The 23,052-nt window shown below is 34.9% G+C and overlaps 1 protein-coding gene across 1 annotated transcript; it reads right to left on the bottom strand.

The window, feature by feature from the left end:
- Positions 1 to 7,100: 7,100 nt before the first annotated feature.
- On the bottom strand, positions 7,101 to 13,522 carry SCPL29 (serine carboxypeptidase-like 29). The gene is made up of 10 exons (XM_068626776.2): positions 13,162 to 13,522; positions 12,947 to 13,054; positions 12,620 to 12,715; positions 12,283 to 12,375; positions 11,954 to 12,039; positions 11,601 to 11,864; positions 11,368 to 11,507; positions 8,318 to 8,413; positions 7,480 to 7,585; positions 7,101 to 7,395 (listed from the first exon to the last, which is right to left on the bottom strand). The coding sequence occupies exons 1-10, from the start codon at positions 13,427 to 13,429 to the stop codon at positions 7,234 to 7,236; spliced, it is 1,419 nt and encodes a 472-aa protein (XP_068482877.1). The 5' UTR covers positions 13,430 to 13,522; the 3' UTR covers positions 7,101 to 7,233.
- Positions 13,523 to 23,052: the final 9,530 nt, after the last annotated feature.

The following is a 23,052-nucleotide window of genomic DNA, read 5'->3' as shown; positions in this document are numbered from 1 at the left end:
GATTAGACTATTAAGAAGTGATATAATTATGAAACTAGAGTCTTTAATAAAAAAAGAAATTGGAAAATATTCCTTAAGAATATAAGATAAAGAATATAAAAATATAAATAATATAGAAGAAAGTCTCTTATATAAAAAAAAAGTTAACTTTCGCAAAGGAAGATAACTTAATTTATTTTGTTTGGATATTAGAATAAGGCTAATTTAAGTTAAAATGTTAATTTTAGGCGTAATGAAGTCTCACACCCCGTTTAAAGTAATAGATGTGCAAGAGATTAAGTGATTATTATATAAGCATAAAGAGATTTTATCTTTAAATATTACACAAATCAATACCATTTTCTTAAAAGACATAAATACATTGGAGAAGTTACCATAAGAGAAAAATAGAGAAGAAATAAAGAACTTAAAAGACAATATCAAGACAGTAGAGAAACACTCACAAAAGGAATGCATGAAAAATTAGAAGAGAATATTAAAAAGATTCTCTATCTATTTCTTCAAATCTATTTGTAAATAAAAATGTAAAAAAATTATTCTCTTTCTTTAAAACAGAATTTTATTTTATTGCACTTGTTAGTTTGCAAGGATGGTCTTTAAAAAATGCCCTTGTTTGGAAGGTAGGTGTACCTACAAAAAAATTCATAGACTTTTCATATTCCATGCAAAGGTCTTGTTTAGAAATGTGTATGCAACAACCAAACAAGTCTTTAACTCTTTCTATTTCATAGCTAGTGTTTATAAACATGTATCCTCTTATTTGTATAATAACTCCTGAAATAAAAATAGAAGTTTGAAGAGCTTTTTCTCTATTGTGTGAGTTATCTAAATGTATGTACATCTTTTCATGAATCTTATCTTAGATTTTCTAAATTTAAGTGGTGATTTTTTTGTTTGCACTTATCTTTCTCTTAATGAAGTAGTGTATTCTTCTATCCTCTTCCACCTTTTGTATTTTATTGTTCTTGATTTTTTTTTACTTGTTCATCCACTCTTCCTTCAAGGGATAAAGCATTCCAATAACGTTTTATAGATTTTTAATAATTTCTACCGACATAATTGGTTGCTTTTGGTTTCTAAGGCATGGATTCACTTGTTGTTACATTCTAACAAAATCAAAATATTTATAATTCAATTATAACTTATTAAATTTTATTTTGATCGAATGAGTTTGAGTTTTGATAGTTCATATTGAGTGAAAATCGTGTTTGATAAATCCTAATTTCAAAATACACAAATAAACATTCATAACGGTCTTGAGTCTTGGGCTCTATTGAACCTGTGGTTTAGAGTCAAATTGTTACATCAATTGGTATCAAAAGTATCCTTGTAATCATGCAGACAAATATTTTGTTATAATCAAAAGTGATTGTTAAAGAGCATTTGGGAAAACCAGAAGTGACTTCATAAAAAAAAATATACTTCTTCTTTATCTTCGAATGAGATAAATGGGATAAGGAGGAGTAGTTTTTTGTACATTACTTCCTTTTTCAAAATTATAAACAAGAGAAGGTGTCAAATAAATAAAAGTGGTTAAAAAAATTCAAAGCAATAAGGAAAAGGACACAAAGGTTAAATAAACTATGTATATTAAATATGCATAATCTGGTGAATAAATGAAGTTGGTGAATAGAGAACAACAAAACACACCTCATTAGACATACCTATTAGCAATACATAATTCAAGTGTTTATATCTAATTTTTCACCCCTAGAATTGTACATAAACTTCCTTATTTATAAACCTTGTTGATGGTTATATCTACAATGTTTACGTACATGAGGCACCTACAAAACATCAACAATTATCCATTTATTCTTCATGTAAGGAAATATGTCCATAAGGTAATTTTTCATCAATGTAACTAACGGCATCTTGTATAACTCTTATGTCAGTATATCTTATGATAACTATAACATCCAAAAATTTCAATGCAAATTATTTATATGATTTATCATCACTAAGTTTGTAATGTATATAGTTTATTACCTAATTTTGAGCGTGAATTTAATCAATCTATTTACATGTATAAATTAATTTGCTTTCTTGAAATTTTTTGTTTAATTATATATTTTGAGTTGTGATTTAAATGTTCTAAAGTGTGAAATTAATATATTTATCAAAACATGTTTTAATCAAGAATTAGAATTTAGTTTTCAAATATTTTCTTATTGTAAATAATATTAGTGTAATTAATTAATTTTAATTGGAACTTAACCATAAGTTAACATTACCCTAATCTTTTCCAAAGCTAAGTCCTTGACTTTTGTATCATTTGTGACATGCACGGTACCATATTTTGACGAGAAAAACGCACGTGGAAGCAATATACACAATTACAAATCAATTACAGAAAAATAAACAACACAAGATTTAACGTGGTTCGGTCACCAACTGCAACCTACATCCACACAGGCAACTATTAGGTTTACATTATATCCTGTTGCACCCCAATTGCAAGTACAATGATATCTTTAAATAGAGATAAATAGAGATAATAAAGGGACATAATGATTAAGCCCACTCACTAAAACATGGTGTCTACTCAGCCCAACCCAATTGGTCCTGACTTCATACCCAACAATCTCCCACTTGAAGTCACGGAACAATGTTCACCTGCGCTTCAACTGTGTACATGGTGTCTTGTCAGCCCAACCCAATTGGCCATGACTTCATACCCAACAATCTCCCACTTGAAGTCACGGAACAATGTTCACCTGCGCTTCAACTGTGTACAAGTACTTCTGTAATCTGTCGACGGAAATCAATGTTCCACCTCTAGTTGCCACTAGTCTTCTTAATCATTTTGAAGACTTCGTTAAAACTCCCCTGAGTTTCAACACGTCAGTCACTGACCCGTTCTCTGTTCCTACCGACTCCCACTTACAGGAACTGGCGGATCCTAGAACAACCTGAGAACAAACACTCTCCATATTCCCGTTCTCTGTTCCTACTGACTCCCACTTACAGGAACTGCCAGATCCTGGAACAACCTGAGAACAAACACTTTCCATATTCAACAAGAAATTTTCTGGAGAAGTTTCAACCGCTGGAATACTGGTTCTCCTAACCCACTGTCGTCTAGGAACCTCAGCTGAAGCACAACCCGTGCTCCCACTGCCACAAGTACCTCTGATTGGTTTACCTGAACCTTTCCATGCTCGTTCATCCTGAATCTGACCTGTGGCTCTGGGTTTCTCTCTTGTAAAGACAACTCTCTTCTGCCCACGAGATTCTATGAACCGGACTTTGTTTATCTTCTGAACTGGGATGGTCACTCCCTCAGACACGGTAATCCGACTATATACAACGAACCTCTCTTTCTTCCGCAGGCCATGACAAGATTTCCCTTGACGACCTTCCACTGCTAATTTCCGAACTTCACTTCATGTCCCTGTTTGTCCAACTGCCTAACAAAAATTAAACTTTTCGTCAAGCTTGGAACAACTCTGACATCCTTCAAAGTCCAAAAACCAACTGGTGTCTTCAACACTATGTCACCCATGCCCGTAACATCAAGAGTTATGCTGTCTGCTAGTCTTACCTTTCCAAAGTCTCCAATAACTAGATTCTGCAATGCTTCAGAATCCATGACCCAGGAATCCACACTGCTATCCGCGCAACAGACTAAAATGTCCTCGTCCGCGAAGTCTTCTGCAATGTTGACTTATTTATCATTTGGGCATTGATTCCTGAAATGCCCCACGTCCTTACAGTTCCAACATGTTACACTTGAGCAATCCCGAGTCTTTGACTGACTCCTTCTTTTGTTCTTGCTCCCACTATCTCTGATATTTTTCTTACCTCTAATGACATATAGCGATTCACTAGATTCCCCAAAACTCCTTCTTCTGACATCCTCGCCAAGAATGAGATCACGAATTTTCTCAAAAGTGAATCCATCGGATCCCGCTAAACTGTAACTACTGTAACCATTTCGGACCAACTGTCAGGCAAAGATAATAACAGTAGTAAAGCTTGAACTTCATCATCGAACTTAATGCCCACTGACATAAGTCTGGCTAAGATTGAATTCGTTTTATTGATGTGCTCAGTAACTGAACTCGCAAATCCTCAATTTGCATTTTCCACCAATTGAAATTTGTACCATCGAATTTTCAATTCAGAACTTCCCTTCTTCTGCCATCTCAAATGACTAGACGAGATACTCGGTACAACTAATTTCAGATCTTGGCAATCCTTTTTTTTTATAAAATCAAGACCACAAAAATTGCACCACCCACTCACCAACAGACCTGGTCGCAGTCCCCACTGCATTGGCGCTTCGCACCACCACCATCGCTGGTCACCGCTGTTGTGAAGCAGATCTGGGAGCCTCTCCTTGCACCGCTGTGAAACCCTAAGCCTTGGGACCTTGCTACAACCCCTGCGAAACCCTAGCTTTGGGATGTTGCTGCCGCCTCTGCGAAAACCTAGCTTTGGAACACTACTGTCGCCTCTGTGAAACCCTAACTTTGGGACGTGACTCCAACCGCAATTTTCACGTCTCGTTGATTAATTTATGCTAATCGGATCTCTAGTGAGTAAACGAACCAAAGCTCTGATACCACTTGATGAGAAAAACGCACGCGGAAGCAATACACACAATCACAAATCAACTACAGAAAAATAAACAACACAAGATTTAACGTGGTTCGGTCGCCAACTGCAACCTACATCCACACAGACAACTATTAGGTTTACATTATATCCTGTTGCACCCCAATTACAAGTACAATAATATCTTTAAATAGAGATAATAAAGGGACACAATGATTAAGCCCACTCACTAAAACATGGTGTCTACTCAGCCCAACCCAATTAGTCCTGACTTCATACCCAACATTTTTGTAATCTTTTGAAATGTCATAATTTCCCTTGCATGTTTTATTTGAAAGGAGGGAGTGCATATGTGCAGGTGTTGGCTATTGGTGGTTTCCAGTGATGGTGGTGGTGGAGGTAAAGTTTAGCTCCGACGAGATACGGTGAAGGTCATGGGGTTAGAAGCTTGAATTAGCTGATTCAAGTAAAAAGTAGTGATTAAATATGGATTTTGATGTTAAATGACGAGAGATAGATTTTTGAAAATTGTCTTCCATAAGCAATCCTTAAGGTATTTTAGTGCATTCTAAAATTGAAAATCCAAAGTTATATTGGAAAATGTGAAATCCATTTTGGAAAGGTAGTTCTAGAATAGGAATAATGACTTCCAGAAAAAGAATTTCGGGAAATAACTTTTGCATTATGGAATTACCTTTTCCATAAGTATTTTGGTTTATTGGAACTTTAAGTGTGGTTTAACTTTTTTTAGCACTATATATGAATGTTGCAACCATAAGGTAGTTGTCAAAAAGAAAGTATGAAACTTAACTACAATGTGGGTGACTTATTTTTACATCTTGAATTGTATATTTGGTTTAGTTTGAAGGCGTTTCACCTTCAACATATTATTTGAAATGAATTGTTGTGATGATATTGAATTACTTGAGTTTTCATTAATTGAATTTTTTTGGAAATGTTGAATTCATAACATTTATGTTGTTTATGTAGTTTGTGAAAATTTGTTTACTGTTAGGGAATTTGTGTGTATATTTGCATATGAATTTTAAGACATTAAAGATATGTTTTGTGATGTTTTGGATGTGATTGTGGTTGCTTATGACATGATAAATTGAAAAATTAGCTCAAAAAGGAATATGTGGAATTTGTAATAATTCCATGTCATTTGCAATGAATGAGAATTATGTGGATAAATATATATATATATATATATATATATATATATATTGGAGTATATAATTAAACAGGAGAGTTGGTGAATTTACCTAATAAAATAAATTATTAGCTCTAGAAATGGGTTTCAGTAGAGCTTAAATCTACTTGGTAAACTTCTCTTTTAATATGCCTATTAGATGTTGAAATAAAGTCACTTAAGGATTTTTCAAACACGTTCACAAATGCTCTTAAAAGTGTTTTTATTGATGATCAAAAGTAGATAAACTTGTGTAATAAAAAATTTACAAGTATAGTTCTCTCTTTCTATGTTGTTTAGAAAACCATCTTAGCTAAGCACTTAAAAGCTAAAGAATGACACAATGCATGAATGACATAGACGATTTCTTCCTTCCACCTTTATATATTCTTCTCACTACTCCATAAATTTTTTATTTCTAAAACTATCCCTCTATAATATTTTAAATTACATAATCCAGAAGTCTTTATCAAATTTTTAATTAGTTTCCGGATTACATAATTTGGAATTTTTTTTTAATGCATGATTCATTTCTGGATTATGTAAGTCTTTTTTAGCTTATGAATTATATAATCCGAAAGTCTTTTTTTAAATATGTGTCCAGATTACATAATCCGGAAGCTACTCAATAGAGGTGGCACAATAAAGATAAAAAATATTTTCACGTTTTGTATGGGAATGGTAGAAGAACCTATGGAGGTGGAGGAAGAAACAACTAATGACGTATCACGTCTTACATCCAAAAGCTTGAAACAATTCTACTTGGCCTCACTTTAAGCTTTTGCCTTGTGATGATGTATCAAACAATAGTTTGAGCTATTTTCAGTGACATGCATATCTTTTTTATCATACTAGAAAACTTATTAAATAACTAAAATTAGGTATTATTTATCATGCTGATAAAAAATAGGTATTATTTATTAACGTCTAAATCATTAATTACTTTTTTTTTCTGAATATTCAAATGTAGATTTGTGTCCAACCATAAATGATGCCTTAATTCTCTTATTATAGGATATTTCCTTTTTATGTTGTATATGAGATGGATGGAGAGAATTTACTAATATGTTTTGCTAGTAAGTCAAGTTTATGACAATGTATATTCCTTTCTCTTTATTAAGAAACACTTGTAATGCATATGTGAATTTTTTTAGAAATAAAAAACTTTACTAATTCACGTATTAATAATATCTCATACCTTAATTAAATTAATTCAATGCACAGTTTATTTTCAATGATATTTAAAATGTATGCTGATTATATTCTTTTAATAGATTAATACTAAAATCATATTTTTGATAAAAACTTTGGACATTACAATAGTTATAGGTTTAATATGTTTGCATAATTTCATGAAACCAGTGACTATTTTCATGGATTCATCGAATTTGTTTTCTTAAGTTATCCAAGTTGATGATTACAACAATAGAGAAGTTTTTAAAATGGAAAATAGGGTACCGTGGTAACAGTAAATGTAAATTTCAAGAGGTGCTGAGTAAGTCAAGATTGGGCATTGATGTTCCTGCCAAGAAGGTTTGGACGAGTGTGAGAGCAAGTTTTGGTTTATGCAAAGGAACTTCATGCCCTGCACCCCTTACAATCACAAACGTAAGCCCAGCATATTCTTGGGTCCATCCTCCAACCTGTTTCATTTATATCACGTAAAAGGGTCGTAATAATAACACTAAATAATCTAAGAGAAACCAACTCATTGTACAATCACTTACCTCCCCATCATCGTACCATGCACGCCAAGGACTCAAGGTTGGGAGTTTCAGAGCACTTATGCTATAGCGAGTAGACGTCACAGGTATTACCACGTCCGTATTACCACTGAAATCAAGGACAATAAATAACTTAGAATGGAATGAATGGTTCTTAACGTATTTGAGCTCCATTCCACTTTAGTTACAAAACCTTAATACCGTGCTTGAAATAAAATAATAGTAATCAGAATACATTGAAATGATTTTGTACTGGATGATTAATTGAGCACATGCTATTAAGTATTCCTTCTGTGTTTTTCTTTTATGGGTGTTCAAGTGTCTGATAAAAATAAAAGTGAAATCATGAATTTGATCAAGAGGGATACATCTTAAATGTAATCTTTTCAGATCATAAGTAATTAGCAAATTGTCTGAGGCAACGTAACAGATGCTGAGAATTTTCAAGCTCTTCCTAGCTCACTTTAGATATATGTATGACATCAAACAAACGAGTAAACGCGTATAAAGACATATATAGGTATTAGGTTTAATCAATCATTTGATCCTTGTTACAAAAACTTTACCTTCTAGTCCCTATACTTCAAATAATTTCTTTTTAGTCTGTACATATATCATTTTTAATCCCTTTTATTCCTTCTCGTAGGGATGAAGGAATTATAAAAAAATGTATAGGGAGAGATTTAAAACGGTATGTGTATGAAAAAATAATATGTATAGGGAGAGCGAAATTTAAAACGGTATATGTAAGAATAAAAGGGATGCTTTTACCTATATGGACTAAAAAGGAATGTTTTTGTAACTATAGGGTTACATCTAGATATAAGAAAATAACACTAACCTGAACACCCATATCTTCAGTCCCATTCCAATAAGTTCATGATAAATATCGAGCACTGATCTTGGAGAATCCTTCCAGTTTGTATATACCACATCACTGCCAAAAATGAGAATAAGAGGATTGTGTTGTCTGTTAAGTTTGGTAAAAGAAACCACACAGGTGCAAATAGAGAGAGATATAAACAAAAGGTACGACAATACATTTTATGCTACGCCTACAATCCCTAAAGTTGCTACCAGTTATCAAAATCTCCGAATGATATAGTTGCAGGGATTCTTAAATTATTAATGTGGAAGTAGTAAAAATAACAAGAAATGAGAATATCAAGACATATGTGTGGCCATATGAGAAATGACACGACAAGATATGTTTGTACATGAGGAGAGACTAGTTTGGAACCGATTGAGAAAAAGATTAACAAAAAAACAGTAAAATGACTTGGACACGGCTGAGAACCTTGAGAGAACCACATCATAAAAGCAAGATAAGGTAGTTGGAGAGACCAAAGCCTTATAAACCCCACACTATACTTGGGAAAAAGAGCATTTCCTAGATCCAATTAAAAAAAAGTCACTTGCCATGTTATATACATACCAAGCTCAAAGTGTTGAACATGAGGTGTATTGGGAAAAACCCAAAGTCTCACACCAATTGAAGATACTGTCAACAACAACAGTATCTAAGTGAGAATTTTTCGTCGTATAAACGGATTTTGAATATTAATGTCAATGGTTCCTCTTGGAAAGCGTTTTAAACGAGTACAATAGAATGGGTGATGGATCATTTTTTACTGAAAGTTTTCTAGGCAGGGACTCAAGCAACGTATCCTGTTGTTGTAAATAGTAGAGCAAATAATGGTCATCATTGAGGTATTTGTGCTAAGAAATACTTTTGCTAGAGAAGGAGCATACTAATGTGAAAAGGACTCATTTGAGGGGGGTATTGTTGGTGTTAAGTGAGTTGAAATCCCATATTATGTAGAGATAGACAAGTTGAGCAACATATAGTGAGAAAGACACACAAACCTATTGCCTAAAGGTTTTGAGTTGAAGGTGGCGTAATGTTTTCTTGTGTATCGACTCATGACTTATTTGGTTAAAGTCTCCTTGGTGTTTCTCCCCTTTCGATTGGTGAATATCTTCTATGTCAAGTTATGCGTAGTAAATTGAAAAGTTTAAGCAGTGACATACCAGTGTGAAAATCCAAGTCATACTTGGTTGGTAATTGAGATGTCCAAACAATGGTGGTGTAAAGTAAAAATTCAAGTGGCTTCATGTTAAGAAACAGGGCCCTAATGGAAATAAGCCTTTACGGTTTTATCGCCCAAAACTATTAAACAATGATAGTTCATGTTATGGATGGGTAGTGAGGTAATTGTTCAGGTTGTTAGAAGTGCGTTAGCTTTCTATCATAAGGGAGCATTTGCTGAGAATAAAGAAAGAGTCTTCAATTGAAGAAGGACTTGGAGAAAAAGTCTCAAGAAGACAAGTTAAAAATAATTAAATGTTTAAGAATTATTGCTTGAAAAAAGGCATAGGATAGTAATTCCTAATATAGTTTATTCTAGGGTAGAATATAAATAAAGGTGTGTGCTAACACACCAAGGTGGTAATACATGTATCACATTGTAAATAAGGTTTTGGATGTTCATGACCAAGACCTTAGAAAAAGGAACTCGTATGAGCACATTGTAAACAAACTTTGAATAGAAATTAAATTGAGAGCTTTGAAAGCCATTTTGTGTTTCTTTGTGAGAGAGTGAGCTTCATCTTAGTTGAGTTTTCTTAAGTGACCTCTCTTCCTCTTTGCTTTTCTTGGAGCATTCAAGAGAGTGAGCCAAGAGTCAAGAGTCTTTCCAACTATTTGAACTGTGTACACTTGGCAACGTAAACCACCACCCTATCTTACTCCTTTCCATTCATCATTGTCACATATCCTCAATCATATTTCCATTCTATTTCTTGCTTTTATCATACTATCTTTCTAAGCTTCCATTCCTTATCTCTCCACCACCCAAACCTAGCCAAGACACACCAAAATACTAAACAAGCATTTGGCGAAACCACCCACACCATAACCTTTCAAGAAACACCAAGAACACCTTTCCAAACCATCTTCTAGCTTAGTGATCTCTCGATCAACCTTAAAGAAAGGTCCTATAATTCAAACCAGGTCCAACCAGCCCTTGCCTTAGATGACCAAAAACACCAAAATTCCAAGAAAAACCAACCAAGAACCTAGTTTTTGTTTGCCCTTGCTTCTGCCAACCCTCACCAAGGAAACCTCCAAGATTTCCTCCAAAAACATATCCTAAAATCTCAAGAACCCTTCAAAGATAGTCTACACATCCTCCTATAACCTTCCTTACCTCAGTCAAATCACAACCTAACCATAAACACCAAGATACAAGCCAAGAACCTAACCAAGAAGCTTATCATCTTGTCTTGGTCTTTCTTCACTTGATAGCTTGAAGGGAATGGTTTACCATATTTGATGAGTTGGAAAGTCATAACGTGTTGATGGGAAGTGACACATCTTGTAAGACAATTGCTATAGGCTTTATACGAATAAGGATGCATGATGACATCATTCGTACATTGATAAATGTTAAGTATGTGGCATAAAAAGTACCATAAGAAATCATACAGGCAGAGAATGAGTTAAGAATGTAGTCAAAGAGTAGGGGGAAGTTATGCATGAGAAATGTGGCATTGTTTCTCAAACAAAATGAACACTTGACAGCAATGAAATGATGAAGAGAATGCATGAATCTGAAAGAGAAGGTGAATATGACATACGTGGAGTGTGGTGGAGACGGTAAGGGATCATTAGTGTAATTTGGGGTGGATGTTGCCATAGGAGAGAAAATTTTCACCTGTAACATTCTAAACACTTTCCCATCCCAGTTCACATGAACCGTATTTGGAGCTTACACCTATTTTTTTTCCTTCTATATTTTTATTTTAAATCCAAACCTTTTATATTCACATCAAATACAGTGGATGCAGATAGAAAATTTTCAAGTGCCTCAATAGTGATCATCTCATCACCTGCAGGTCTCCCATGTGGCAGGCTTATGATCTAGATCAACGTGAAGAGCTGTTTGGACCTCAGGTCGATTGAAGTATACAATGGAGTGCCTTTCAGTGCATGGATCATACTCTGTACTGAGACCGAGTCTACCAATTCTCTGTAGCATGACATAACACATCAATAATAATGATATGTTCTACAAACCTGTCACATGCACTGTATAACGAATTTAAAATATGTTCGCACTTACATTCTTTCTTCTCACCAGCCGACTTAACTGACTAACATTGGCATGGCATGGTGGTGTAAACAGACTGTATGGATCTATATTTCCAAGTTCTTTATCAGCAATTTCCCAAATGTTTTCACATGAATGTGATGGGTGCTCAACTGACTCAAAATCACAAAGTAGGTTCAAAAGCTTGTATGTTTGATCCGAAATCAAACCACTTGACCACATAAACTCGAACATCCCTAATTGATCATGATAATCATCCGTCAGAGCATTCCCTACCTGCAGCAGAGATATATGGATTAAACTAATAATAAGAAAGAAGTGACACAAAGCAAAGATTTATTTTTATACAAAATTCGAACCCATACCATGAAACCTTTCAGATTTATAGCCTGTTCTTTAGTGGCTGAGTTGTACTTAACAATAGCTTGGCTAAGTTGAGGAACGTAATGCCCTGATATACGGGATTAATGATTGAACAATATGAATTAGAGCATTTAAAAATCTATCAGACCAGAATAAAAGAACTCGAACATCTATATAAAACAAACAGACCAGTATTGAAGTGTCAGTTGACGACATAACCACTACTAGCAAACAATAACTTTTAAAAAAGCCTATGAAACAAACAAACAGGAAAATCTAATGAACAGAATATCAATTTGAGCACAAATTTATGCTGAGCAACGTTGTTTACCTGCATAGCTCTCACCACTAATTAAAAAGTCGTTACTTCTGTATTGAGGGAAACGCTCAAACCACTTCAACAGAAATACTAAATTGTCCTTAGCTGCACATAAAGCTTTAATAATTTAACTTACACGAATTTATATGTAACAATATAAGGCGAGAGCTTTAGGGGAGTTAACCTTAACCATTCAGTCTTCTTAGATTTAAGTAAAACCAACATTAATCATCAATACAAGACTGAATGGTAAAGATCCTTCCAATCACCTACTATGAGTGTGAATGTGTGTACACGTGTGCAAACATGAACCTGAATAACAATGAATGCTGAATGAAAATTGTACTACCTGTCCTATTATCGCCATTGTTCAGCAGCTCGGATCCGTTATTTGAATATGAAAATCCAACCCCAACAGGAGTGTCAAGAAAAAGAATGTTGGCAACTAAAAAAAACAAAAAAAGTGGTTAATCATAACTCTTCTCACAGAACTTCTTCACCTTTTATCCTTTATGTTTTCTTCTCAAATAAGCTTTATCATATTATATTTCCAACTTTTTTGAATTTTTTTCTTTATATTATTCTTTTCTCTCCTAAAAACTGGTATGAAAAAGTTTCTCCAAACATGCCCTGAAAGTGGAAAGGAATGTTCGGTAAGGCAGTGGGCCACCCTCACCTCGGTTCCAAGAATAGGGATTGGGATGAAGAGTCTTGCCATCTGGATTTATATGAAAGGGTCCAATTTCCTCGGACTGTCCGAAAGCAATGGATGAACAACCAGGTCCTGCACCAAAAGTGTTGCGAATCGATGGTTAACACCGGCATATGCAGTAGCAGAAGAAGTAAAATAAAGATGATCAGTTAGTTAGTGGCGAGAAAATTGAAACGCGCCTCCATTGAGCCATAGAACCAGGGGCTTGGAATGAGGATCTTCGAGAGCCTCAATGAACCAGTAGAAGAGTGTTCTCCCGGCGTTCTCCTCGACGGTGATGTAGCCGGCGTAGTGTGCGAAGCTGACGTTGAAGTTCTGACCAGGGAGCCTTCCGACACGGTCCTTGTGCTGCTGGAGCAAGGGAGGGTCCGTGGAGAAGGAGGTTGCGAAAGCGCTGCATAACAAGAGAGTGGCGAAGCACAAGAATCCAGACCCGGATTGCGCCATTCGCTACTCCAAACCGCAACTCCCCGGATCTGTTACTGGTTACAGATCATTCACACAACACCATTTCCTTGGAGTTTTATATATAAATAAACTGGTTCGGGAAAAGTTTATTTATTATTATTATTATATTTTATACAATAAAATGAAATGAATAAATTATTGGTTGATGTTAATGTATGTGGATGTGGTTGAAATAAAAATAAAAAAGTTAGATTATTTTACCCCTTTATATTACGTTTTAATTAAATCTTTTTTTTTATCTTTTCCAAAAAAAAAAATTAGCTTCTTCTGAATGGGTCTATTTCATATATTATTGGTTTTCAATTGCTTTTTGTTAGTGTGAGTTGTTTGTATGTTTGGCACGTTTAGAAAAAACTAGTTTAATCTTCATTCACAAAACAAAAAAAAAGTTTTCACATTTTGATTCATGAGTAGTTTATGTTTGGATGACTTTTAATAAGAAGAGACTAAGTAAATGTAAATTTTCTTGGATCTTTGCAACGACTTCAATTCTTCTTTTTATTTCTACCACTCTACTATTTACATAGATGAAAGAAATTGTTATCTCTTAAAGATAAAGCTTTAAAATATTTTTAAAAAGTTTCACAAGCTAGTCCAATTACATGTTAAATGGATTGTCTATTGTTACGAAAACATGCTCTGATACCATGTTATGAAGTGGATTTTAAGCCTAACTGAACCCCATAAAACCGGTTCATGAGGTTGAGGTTTGCACCCACTTATATACAATGAAAGACTCTAATCTCTAGTCAATGTGGGATCTCCAACATCTATGATGTTAAAACAACTTCACTAAGATTTTAAAAAAAACTTTAAGATGATAGTTTAAAGAGATATAAGAAATAGACAAGGTAGGCAACACTTTAATTTTAACTGGTTCATCCAATTTGATTCATATCCAATTCTCTTTCATAACCTACAAAGGGTTTAAATAATCACAAATTATTACAAGTATCGTTCTCTATCACTTGTAGTTTATAAGAGTATTGTTCCAATGACAATTCACCTTTTTATTTACTATTATTTCTAATTAATACCTTATGATATATGAATATTGTTTCACTTGATTTATAATTGAATTTGTTAGGAGACGATTGGGGTTTACTGATTTATACTTAAATTATGTTGACTTTCGATGTAGTAGACGATCTATATCAAGCACTAGATGATCCAAGGCACTACATTGGACGGTCTACACTCAAATTAAAAACAACAATGGTTAATTTTGTTAAAAATATTTGAGATATAAATTGGTTGAGTTAAGATGTTTTTATTTGAGTTTTTTTTTAAAGATTAAAGTTTTTAGATACCAAATTTTCATGAGAAGTATAAATATGTTTTAGTTCATAAAAACTTTGATTATCATAGTAATAAGTAGATTGTGAAAGCAAACCTTAAAGTTGTATTACATCACAGTTTAGTTACTGGCCAGGGTATTTATGAGGTTGGAGGTTTAGGCTAAATTTGTTGGGCTTGCAATTAGAATAAAGGTTAGAGTTGAAGAATGGTAGTGTTGGAAGGATAAGAAGGGTCTCTTTAGCATTAATGATACGAAGAATTATGGTCTTTATTTGATTGACAAGTAACATTGAAATAAAAGTTAGATTTAGAAGGAAGGGTTTGAATATAGCTCAAAAAAATAACTTTGAAATATTTTCGCAAATACGTTTGTTAAATGTTGATTGGGAGTCTTCTAATGCTTTTATAAACCAAATTCACAATATCATCCAAAAACATTGTGACATGGCTAAGAGGCAAGCACATATTGATGGAAAAACGTACGCGGAAACAACACTCATAATCACGAATCAACTGCAGAAAAATAAACGACACAAGATTTAACGTGGTTCGGTCGCCAACTGCAACCTACATCCACCCGGGCAACTATTAGGTTTACATTATATCCTGTTGCACACCAATTACAAGTACAATGATCTCTTTAAATAGAGATAATAAAGTGACATAATAATTAAGCCCACTCACTAAACATGTGTCTAGTCAGCCCAACCCAATTGGTCCTGGCTTCATACCCAACAATCTCCCACTTGAAGCCACGGAACAATGTTCACCTACGCTTCAACTGTGTACATGGTGTCTTGTCAGCCCAACCCAATTGGTCTTGACTTCATACCAACAATCTCCCACTTGAAGTCACGGAACAATGTTCACCTGCGCTTCAACTGTGTACATGTACTTCTGTAATTTGTCGATGGAACTCACTGTTCCACCTCTAGTTGCCACCAACCTTCTTAATCATTTTGAAGACTTCGTTAAAACTCCCCTGAGTTTCAACACGTCAGTCACTGACTTGTTCTCTGTTCCTACCGACTCCCACTTACAGGAATTGTCAGATCCTGGAACAACCTGAGTTTCAACACGTCAGTCACTGACCCGTTCTCTGTTCCTATCGACTCCCACTTACAGGAACTGTCGGATCCTGGAACAACCTGAGAATAAACACTCTCCATATTCAACAAGAATTTTTCTGGAGAAGTTTCAACCGCTGGAATACTGGTTCTCCTAACCCACGGTCATCTAGGAACCTTAGCTGAAGCACGACCCGTGCTCCCACTGCCACAAGTACCTATGACTGGTCTACTTGAACCTTTCCATGCTCGTTCATCCTGAATCTGACCTGTGGCTCTGGGTTTCTCTCTTGTAAAGACAACCCTCTTCTGCCCACGAGATTCTGTGAACCAGACTTTGTTTATCTTCTGAACTGGGATGGTCACTCCCTCAGACACGGTAATCTGACTATATACAACGAACATCTCTTTCTTTCGCAGGCCATGACAAGATTTCCCTTGACGACCTTCCACTGCTGATTTCCGAACTTCACTTCATGTCCCTGTTTGTCCAACTGCCTAACAGAAATCAAACTTTTCCTCAAGCTTGGAACAACTCTGACATCCTTCAAAGTCCAAAAACCAGCTGGTGTCTTCAACACTATGTCACCCATGCCCGCGTAACATCAAGAGTTCTATTGTCCGCTAGTCTTACCTTTCCAAAGTCTCCAATAACTAGATTCTGCAATGCTTCAGAATCCATGACCCAGGAATCCACACTACTCTCCACGCAACAGACTAAGAGGTCCTCGTCCGCGGAATCTTCTGCAATGCTGACTTGTTTATCATTTGGGCATTGATTCCTGAAATGCCCCACCTCCTTGCAGTTCCAACATGTTACACTTAAGCAATCCCAAGTCTTTGACTGACTCCTTCCTTTGTTCTTGCTCCCACTATCTCTGATATTTCTCTTACCTCTCATGACATATAGCGATTCACTAGATAATTCCCCAGAACTCCTTCTTCAGACATCCTCGCCAAGAATGAGATCACAAATCTTCTCAAAAGTAAATCCACCGGATCCCGCTGAATTGGTAACTGCTGTAACCGTTCCGAACCAACTGTCAGGCAAAGACGATAACAGTAGTAAAGCTTGAACTTCATCATCGAACTTAATGCCCACTGACATAAGTCTGGCTAAGATCGAATTTGTTTTATTGATGTGCTCAGTAACTGAACTGTCTTCCTTCATCCTTGTGTTTACCAATTCTCTAATCAGAAACACCTTGTTTGCAGCATATGGCTTCTCGTACATGTTAGACAATGCTTCCATGATACCTTTCGCTGTCTTCTCCTTCAAAATGTTGAAGGCAACATTCTTACTCAAAGAGAGTCAGATAACGGACATAGCTTTCCGATCCAAACCTGCCCACTCTGCATTAGACATCTTTTCTGGCTTGTCATCCAAAGCCACGTCCAAATCTTTTTGAATTAGCAAATCCTCAATTTGCATTTTCCACCAACTGAAATCTATACCATCGAATTTTTCAATTCGGAACCTCCCTTCTTCTGTCATCTCAAATGACTAGACGAGATACTCGGTACAACTGATTTCAAATCTTGGCAATCTTTTTTTTTTAAATCAAGAACACAAAAATTGCACCACCCAAAATCACTCACCAACAGACCTGGTCACAATCCCCACTGCACTGGCGCTCCGCACCACCACCGTCGCTGGTCACCGTTGCTGTGAAGCAGATCTAGGAAACCCTAAGCCTTAGGACGCTGCTGCAACCCCTGCAAAACCCTAGCTTTGGGATGTTGTTGCGGCCTCTGCGAAACCCTCTGCAACCGTAATTTTCACATCTCGTCGATTAATTTCTGCTGATCGGATCTCTAGTGTGTAAACGAACCAAGGCTCTGATACCACTTGATGGGAAAAACGCACGCGGAAACAACACACATAATCACGAATCAACTACAGAAAAATAAACGACACAAGATTTAACGTGGTTCGGTCGCCAACTGCAACCTACATCCACCCGGGCAACTATTAGGTTTACATTATATCCTGTTGCACACCAATTACAAGTACAATGATCTCTTTAAATAGAGATAAATAGAGATAATAAAAGGGCATAATAATTAAGCCCACTCACTAAACATGTGTCTAGTTAGCCCAACCCAATTGGTCCTGGCTTCATACCCAACACATATGTAATAGAAAGAAGAAAAACACACTTTGTTTCATACTAGATCACCCCTAACCTTAGCTACATTTGTTTTTCCAATGTTATAAAAAAAACACCATTGATGAAACAATGTTTACAAGTATTCTCTTTGCAACTTTTGACTTCAATGAGTATATAGATCTTTTCTATGTTATCCACTAGACTTTCCTTGAGTTTTAGCAAAGTATACAATATTTATTTATGCTATGTAAATAAAACTTCTTCAATTACAACAATAAGTGGTTGATTTTCAACATTCGCAATTAAAAGAATGGATATTAAATTAAGTTCTCTATATTCTTGAAGATAATTTCACAAAAGTGAATGATTTACAAATGACATCACTTCCTTCTACATAGTTTAGAAGTTACAAATAAGCACTTATTACAACTAGATCAGAAGACAACAAATCTTTGAAAAACATAAGAATTGTCACTATATTTTATTATTGAAAACTATGAAAAAAAAAATTGTCTTCGAAACTAAATTTATAATCAATTACGTGTAAAAAAAATTATTAACATCTAATTATCCTAAATATACAAAAACAAGTGCGATTTTTTTTTAAAATGTTTATTTTTTTCTTCAAAAATAAAACAAAAATACATATAAAAAATAAATAAATAAATTATTCGAGTCCAACAAGATTAATCATACTCTACGTAAAACAAAATTTACCAAAATTTATGTACTTCTTTTGTTAAAAGATTTTAAATAATATTTATATGTAGTTTTCAGACGTAACATGATAATTAAAAAATTTCAAAATTATTGTTTGAACGAAAATTATTATTGCAAAATTTTTAATTATTACATAATTCTTAAAAATTTACATAAAATTAAGCGAGTCTCAGCATGAAAATTCATCACTTAAAAAAAATATAATTATGTTTTAGTTTTATTTTATTATTAGTATTATTTATTTGAACTCCACAAGCTTACCAAGAAGTAAAAACTACCTTTTATTAAAAAAAACATAATAAACCAAAAGAAGCATAAAATATCCAACACATTATTTGTAAAACATTAACCGTCAATAGAATGTCGTGTTCGTAGATGTATCACACCATCCAACACACCCCAAAAGCATATGAATTTAAGCGAATCAAAACACTAAAAATACCAAAAAGCTGCAAATGAAAACAATAACATATAATATTAAATCAATAAAATAAAACCTGACTCCACGTGAATTAATCATGCAAATTGGCAACAAAAGGACGCTTACATGTGCAGCAGCATGTTCCGTAAATTCAGAGTTTCGTTTGAATGATGATGGGATGACTTCCAAGTTCTTCATAACTAATAGAAATATTTAGTATATATTATAATGAATAGAGAATGGCTTTTATAAAAGCTTAGCCACCCAAATCTAGGCACTATTATTAAAATATAAAATATCTGTAATAGATTTATTTAATTTCTAAAAACTAGATTGACTTATTTTTCAGACTTTGTCAAATATTCAACATAATTTCTCCCCTTAAACTTATACGTTAAGAGCATCAGTTTAACTTTCCATCCTTCGAACTCCAAGTAAATTCCTGAGCTTCACAAACTGATCCAACTTGATAGGCTTAGTCATGATATCTGCAATTTGATCATTTGTTCCAACAAAAACCAGCTTCATGATTTCTTCATTACATAAGTCTCGCAAGTAGTGATACCTGACATCGATGTGTTTTGTCCTCCGATGCATGACTGGATTTTTAGATAACTTAATCGCTGAGCTATTGTCGCACATGATGTCTATACATTCACCATTTATAGCTCCTAGCTCCTGCAACATCCCTTTTAGCCAAACACAATGACATGCAGAGGAACTTGCTGCAACATATTCAGCTTCGGTTGAGGAGAGAGTGACTATGTCTTGCTTTCGAGAACTTCAGCTAACTGCAGCCCCATTCAGCAAGAAAACATATCCAGAAGTGCTCTTCCGGTCATCTACATCTCGAGCATAGTCACTATCTGTGTATCCCAACAAATTCATTTTTGACAATCTCCCATAGAACACTCCAAAATCATGTGTTCCTTTTACGTATCTTAATACTCTTTTGGCAATCAACGTATGTTCTTCCTTAGGGTCAGACATAAAACGTGAAATCAAACACACTACAAACATCAAATCAGGTCTTGTTACCGTAAGATACATTAGACAACCAACAAGTTGCTTGTAAAGCGTTGCATCAGCTCTTTTAATCCCCTCCTTTGAAACAGTAGTTCCTGGAACAATTGGATTTTTTACAGAGTTACAGTCCCCCATATTAAAACGCTCCAACACCTCCTTTGCATACTTCTTTTGACATATGTGTATCCCAGCTTCACTTTGATGAACTTCCACTCCAAGGAAAAACTTCATTTTTCCCATGTTCGTCATTTCGAATTCCTTCTGCATTAAGGACTTGAATTCTGCGCACAATACTTTGTTACTTCCAGTAAAAATCAAGTCATCGACATAGAGACTTACCACCAATAAATTGTTTTCTGTTTTCTTGAAGAAAAGGGTGTGATCATAGTCACTTTTCTTGAACCCTTCCTTCGTAAAGTAACTCTTAATTCTGCTGAACCATGCTCTTGGCGCCTATTTTAAGCCATAGAGGGCCTTTTTTAAACGATAGACTTTGTCTTCCTCCCCTACTTTAAGATATCCTTCAGGCTGATCAACATAGACTTCCTCTTTTAATTCACCGTATAGAAAAGCACTTTTGACGTCTAGTTGATAAACACACCAACCTCGTTGGGAAGCTACTGCAAGAATACTCCTAATTGTATCCCATCTGGCCACTGGTGCAAAAACTTCTGTATAATCCACCCCTGTGGTTTGAGAGTAACTGATGAGCATATATTTATTCACACTCATTAGCCTTATTCATAGATTATTGGACTATAATAATAAATAAATCCATTGTTTTAATTAATATTCTTATAATTGGGTTTATTTGGGCCTTAACTATTATTATTGTTAATTTTGTGTTTTTAGAGTAAATTATTCGGAGGAAGCATCTACCTTTGTGAATGGGCCAAATATGCAAAAGTCCAAGTTGCTTCTTGAACCAAAACAGAAAAAATATTATGAGGAGAAGAAAGAGAAAATAAAAGCTACAAGATTCCAGAAACAGAATTGGAAGCAAATCTTCTGCAAAATAAAAAGAATTATGGAAAGTGGAAACTGTTTACAAAATCTAAACTGCAATATTTTCCCAAGATCCTTGGAGCAGAAAAGCCTATAAAAGGACACAAGCATCAAGGAGAAAAGAGAGAGCTTCATAGGGTTTTCTTAGTTTATTTTCTTCTTAGTAATTCTTTTGTTTTGCCTCCGCATGGAAGGATAAACCTTTTTGGTTGATTCTTTTGTAATTCTCCATTGAGTTCTGAGGTTTTGTTAAATGAAAGTTTCGATTTTTAATTCTCTATAGCAGTTGTTTTTATTGTCTAATCTCTTGGAAAACTGGTTTTTGTGAAAGGTTGTACTTGAACGCATGATTGAGAGTCTTCCTTATCTTAAACTTTGGTTTCTCAGTTAGTTCGTATTGTTCTAATTAATTTCTTGGGCGCATGATTCAAGGGAGAGGAGGTAAGCATTCCCATGGAGTATACGCATGAAACAAAGTGGGTATTGAATAAACTAGTAGACGCATGCTTTACTGGTGAGTTTCGGTTGAATCAGATCGGCGCATGTTCAATCTGGTTTAGTTCTGTTGGAGGATTGAGAAAAGATTAATCTTTAGAGAACCTGTGAAGAATTCAATGGTGGAAGAACTAGGGATCAACCGCTTTTTATTTGCTATTTTAATCTCTTTTATATTTTTTGCACAACTATCTCAAACCCCCTTTTCATTTTTATTGTTATTGCTAACTTTTATTGCTTGCAGATAGATTTTAAACCCTGATCAACTGATTTTACTATTGGATTCGTTAGGAGATGACTTGGGGACATTTGTCCACAATTATACTATCATCTCTCTAGTGTTAGACAAGTATACGCTATAATCATATTAATTTGACAGCAAAACGACAACTATCAGTAACCTTTTGCCACTAAACGTGCTTTGCATTTTTCGATATTTCCTTCTTCATTCAACTTTGTTTTGTATATCCATTTGATGTCGATTGTCTTTGCTCCTATTGGCAATTCTGTGAGCTCCCAAGTGTTGTTTCTTTCAATGGACTGAATCTCCAACTTCATTGCTTCATTCCACTTTTCTTCCTTTGCCGCTTCAGAGAAGTTTATCGGATCATCATTGCATATGAAAAAAGCAAAGTTTGCCCAATTATCATCTTCTTCTTCTCCGCTTACAAAATCTTGCATCCATTCAGGTGGCTTTCTTGCTCTTTTTGATTGTTTTTCATGTTCACGCATAGGATTTGTTGATGTAGTGATCTCTTCTGTTTCTTCTCTCGGAGCATGTATTGCTATAGAATTTTCAGGTCCTTCTTCCTCATATTCATCCTCAGTTTGTTCTTCTTCGAGAACTCCATCATCATCTTCCCATGTGAATATGTTTTGCTCTGGTGTACTCAATGTCCAGTCCCACTGCGCTTCTTCTTCGAAAATAACATCTCTACTTATTGTGATTTTCTTCGTGATTGGATCATACAATCGATAAGCCTTGGACTCCTCACTAACTCCAAGCATGATACATCTATGACTTCGATCATCAAGCTTGATTCTCTTTTGTATCGGAACATGAACATGAGCAACTGAACCGAAAACTCTGAAATAGTCAACCTTTGGCTTGATTCCTGTCCATCTCTCTTCAGGCACCTTGTCTTTTATTGCCTTTGTAAAACTTCGATTCAAGACATGAACTGTCCATCTAACTGCTTCTGGCCATAGAAATCTTGGCATTTCTTTCTCGGAGAGCAAGCAACGCACCATGTTCATGATAGTGCGGTTTCTCCTCTCTGCTACTCCGTTTTGTTGAGGAGTATATGATGCTGTCAATTGTCATTTTATGCCATGCTCTCTGCAAAATTTGTTGAATTTGTCTGAGGTGAATTCGCCTCCTCTGTCTGTCCTCAGACCACGAATGACAGTCTTAGCTTCTTTTTCAACAGAAATTTTGAACGCTTTGAAAGCCTCAAA

This window comes from Phaseolus vulgaris, chromosome 9 (assembly GCF_051622355.1).
Source record: "Phaseolus vulgaris cultivar YP4 chromosome 9, ASM5162235v1, whole genome shotgun sequence".
Taxonomy (NCBI): Eukaryota; Viridiplantae; Streptophyta; class Magnoliopsida; order Fabales; family Fabaceae; genus Phaseolus; species Phaseolus vulgaris.
The sequence above is the reverse complement of the archived record's forward strand: the minus strand, read 5'-3'. Positions and strand labels throughout refer to the sequence as shown.

Excerpts from the sequence above, each read along its gene's own strand:
- SCPL29 (XM_068626776.2), bottom strand. The coding sequence starts at position 13,429 with ATGGCGCAATCCGGGTCTGGATTCTTGTGCTTCGCCACTCTCTTGTTA. Across the intron at positions 12,040-12,282 it reads TAGTGGTGAGAGCTATGCAG|GGCATTACGTTCCTCAACTT; the intron begins GTAAACAACGTT and ends CCCGTATATCAG. Across the intron at positions 11,865-11,953 it reads TAAATCTGAAAGGTTTCATG|GTAGGGAATGCTCTGACGGA; the intron begins GTATGGGTTCGA and ends TCTCTGCTGCAG.